We start from the raw sequence: 3,612 nt of genomic DNA, 5'->3' as shown, positions 1-3,612 counted from the left end.
GCACTTCCCCTTTAAACCATTCTTGTCACTTACAGACATTGCACCACGGTCCCTTGCATGGCCGATCCCTAAACTGGGTGAAGCAAGATGGCCACCAACAGGTTTTGCTGCTTGTGCAGATGACTCATTGCTAGCTGCACCATTCCTGCTGGGTGTACCAACATGGATGCCTGTAAGTTTGGGAGAAGTAAGATGGCCGCCAGTTGCTGCAGCCTCACTGACTCCAGGAAGCCAGCACTCTGATTGCCCACGTGCCTCAGGCTGCATGTCAGTAGCCCCGGGGTGTCAGTGCTGCCAGTTACACACATACAGGTATCAGACAGGCCTCCATCTTTACTGGACTCAGCATGTGAAATAAACATTGTTTGTGGAACAGTAGGTGCAGTTTTACTGTGTGATTTGTGGGATTTGGCTTTAGGGGGTTGGTGTTTCCCAGTATCACTGTTCCCTGAGCTCTCACCCAACTCACCCAACTGCTCAGCATTAGTATCACATTTACTATCTGGCTTTTTACTTTCAGCTTTACTTGCATGTTGTTTTACTTTCAGTAACTTTTCACAAATTTCTGTCACTTTCCTCCCTTCCCCTTCCCACACTCAGGCTGCACACACACAGGTACCTCCCTTTGCTTGGCTTTGCCTCCTCCATTTCCAGCTTCTTTCCTCTCTTCCAACATGGCTGCTGGGATTCCTCTCTCAGAAGCAGTTTTGGGCCCCTTCACTGCCTTCCCTGGGACTCCTGCTGCCGCCTTCTCCTCCTGGCCTTTCCCTCCAGATCTTGTAATCCTCTGGCCTTCCAAAGTGGGCCCCAAGGCCTGGGTCTCACGGGAAGAAATTGCCCGCCCAGGCCTCACCTGGCCTGGGCTGACGCTCTCCATTCCCCTGGTCCTCTGGTTCCCTGCAGAGCACTGACAAACACGTCTGCTTGCAATGGGGGATCAGATAGGATCTGTGCCACTGTGACAGAATGCTCTGTTATACAGATAGCTAGAATCTCAGCCATAAAGCAGGGCAGGACTGCTGCTTACAATGGGGGATCAGATAGGATCTGTGCCACTGTGACAGAATGCTCTGTTATACAGATAGCTAGAATCTCAGCCATAAAGCAGGGCAGGACTGCTGCTTACAATGGGGGGATCAGATAGGATCTGTGCCACTGTGACAGAATGCTCTGTTATACAGATAGCTAGAATCTCAGCCATAAAGCAGGGCAGGACTGCTGCTTACAATGGGGGGATCAGATAGGATCTGTGCCACTGTGACAGAATGCTCTGTTATACAGATAGCTAGAATCTCAGCCATAAAGCAGGGCAGGACTGCTGCTTACAATGGGGGGATCAGATAGGATCTGTGCCACTGTGACAGAATGCTCTGTTATACAGATAGCTAGAATCTCAGCCATAAAGCAGGGCAGGACTGCTGCTTACAATGGGGGGATCAGATAGGATCTGTGCCACTGTGACAGAATGCTCTGTTATACAGATAGCTAGAATCTCAGCCATAAAGCAGGGCAGAACTGCTGCTTACAATGGGGGGGATCAGAGGGAACTCCCAGCAGCCTCACTCATAGTCCCGGTCACTGTGGAGGCCGCCATGCTTATCTAAGGCTTCCAACCTCCCAGGAAGTGATGCGTTGGACAGGTGGGGGAGGAGCTTTAGCAGTTGGACAGAACTTGGTTGGAGCAGGGCAGTGCCAGTCTCAGAAGGGGTCTGGCTGATTGGTCAGGAAGGTCCATACATGGGCCAATAGCTGCCCCAGGTGCCCACAGGGCAGAGAGGAGACCACGGTGAGAACCAATCTCATTGCATTTGGTACCTGCGCCGATATTCCCACCTGTAGCTGCCACACCCAGCGCCGGGCACAGTAACACATCCAGGCACGGGATTGGCTGCCCACAGACTGGGGCAATGAGCAGCCCAATCAGCTCGTTACACTGTAAGAACCTCTCACTGGGTCTCCTCACTGATTATCATGTTCTGTTTATTTATAGTCCTATCAGTCCTTCAGCACCCCGGGCACCCCTCATTCTGCCCTCTGCACCCCTCATTCTGCCCCTGCACCCCCCATTCTGCCCCCTGCACCCCTCATTCTGCCCCCTGCACCCCTCATTCTGCCCCTGCACCCCTCATTCTGCCCCCTGCACCCCTCATTCTGCCCCTGCACCCCTCATTCTGCTCCCTGCTCTCCTCTTCCTGCCCCAGGCACCCCTCTCCCTTCCCTGCACACCCCTCTCCCTGCCCCCTGCACCCCTCTCCCTGCCCCCTGCACCCCTCTCCCTGCCCCCTGCACCCCTCTCTCTGCCCCAGGCACCCCTCTCCCTGCCCCAGGCACCCCTCTCCCTGCCCCGGGCACCCCTCTCCCTTCCCCGGGCACCCCTCTCCCTGCCCCGGGCACCCCTCTCCCTGCCCCGGGCACCCCTCTCCCTGCCCCGGGCACCCCTCTCCCTTCCCCCGGGCACCCCTCTCCCTGCCCCGGGCACCCCTCTCCCTGCCCCGGGCACCCCTCTCCCTGCCCCGGGCACCCCTCATTCTGCCCCCTGCACCCCTCTCCCTGCCCCGGGCACCCCTCTCCCTGCCCCGGGCACCCCTCTTCCTGCCCCAGGCACCCCTCTCCCTGCCCCCTGCTGCTGAGGAACATGTTCCAGACTCAGGAGAATAAAGCCAATACAGACGGGGCTGATAGTCAGAACTCTTTATTATGCACTTGCCCCGCCTTCCCACACACAGGGGGGCAGATCTAACGGGGCAGCGAGAGAATGGGCCGGGGGTGGGGCCAAGCCTTTAGGAGGAGGAGCCGGATTTCTCCTCCCTGGAGACAGGAATGGTTCTGTCGCTGTGACTGGAGTCCACGTTGGGTTGGAGTTTGGGGCCGGAGAAGGAGAGGATCCCGTCGGCAGAGAGAGTGCAGCTCACCGAGTTCTGATCCACGTTGGAGGGAAGGCGATAGCGGCGGTGAAATTCTCGGGAGATGTAACCGTGATCGTCCTGGGGGGGAGAACCAATAATAACACTCAGTCTCTTTCATGCAGGAGGCGGGGCAGAGTTTGATTGACACTAAGGCCCTGTGGGGGGTGGAGCTTACACAAATAACTGACTCCGGCACTGACACGTAGAGAGACAGGAGTAGAGGGAGCTCTAAATAATGACGTTTATATTGTTTCATTTTTGTGATAGTTCCCCTTTAAACAGGGGTCTAACAACCTAGGAAGTAGAAAACTAAGGACACGTTAAGAATGGGGACAGGGGGAGGGGCAAGGAGCATGTGACTCAGCAGTGGGCGGGACTAGAATATGTGAGTGGCGGTTCATACCTGTCTCTCGTTGTGTTTCCCGTGAATCTCTACAAAGTCGTCGTGCAGTTTCACACTCAGATCCTCGGGGGAGAAATGCTTCACGTCCAGGTTAATAAAGAAACGGTCCCGGTCCGAACGCACCTGCGGGACAAACGGGTTCATAAGGCACCGACACCCAATTACCCAGAATTCCACTGTCGGCTGGCAGCCGTAGTGTCATGCCCAACTGATACTGGCATGTTTAACCCCCAGCTGGCATAGATTCCTTATATATCACCCCCAGCTGGCATAGATTCCTTATATATCACCCCCAGCTGGCAT

The 3,612-nt window shown here is 55.7% G+C and overlaps 1 protein-coding gene across 1 annotated transcript; it reads right to left on the bottom strand.

The window, feature by feature from the left end:
* Positions 1-2,676: 2,676 nt before the first annotated feature.
* Positions 2,677-3,468, bottom strand: cryaa (crystallin alpha A). The gene is made up of 2 exons (XM_031896342.1): positions 3,310-3,468; positions 2,677-2,984 (listed from the first exon to the last, which is right to left on the bottom strand). The coding sequence occupies exons 1-2, from the start codon at positions 3,451-3,453 to the stop codon at positions 2,781-2,783; spliced, it is 348 nt and encodes a 115-aa protein (XP_031752202.1). The 5' UTR covers positions 3,454-3,468; the 3' UTR covers positions 2,677-2,780.
* Positions 3,469-3,612: the final 144 nt, after the last annotated feature.

The sequence above is a fragment of the Xenopus tropicalis genome, chromosome 2, assembly GCF_000004195.4.
Source record: "Xenopus tropicalis strain Nigerian chromosome 2, UCB_Xtro_10.0, whole genome shotgun sequence".
In the NCBI taxonomy this organism is placed as follows: domain Eukaryota; kingdom Metazoa; phylum Chordata; class Amphibia; order Anura; family Pipidae; genus Xenopus; species Xenopus tropicalis.
Note: the sequence above shows the minus strand (reverse complement) of the source record. Positions and strands in the feature narration are given on the sequence as shown.

Excerpts from the sequence above, each read along its gene's own strand:
- cryaa (XM_031896342.1), bottom strand. The coding sequence starts at position 3,453 with ATGAACCCGTTTGTCCCGCAGGTGCGTTCGGACCGGGACCGTTTCTTT. Across the intron at positions 2,985-3,309 it reads GGAAACACAACGAGAGACAG|GACGATCACGGTTACATCTC; the intron begins GTATGAACCGCC and ends TCTCCCCCCCAG.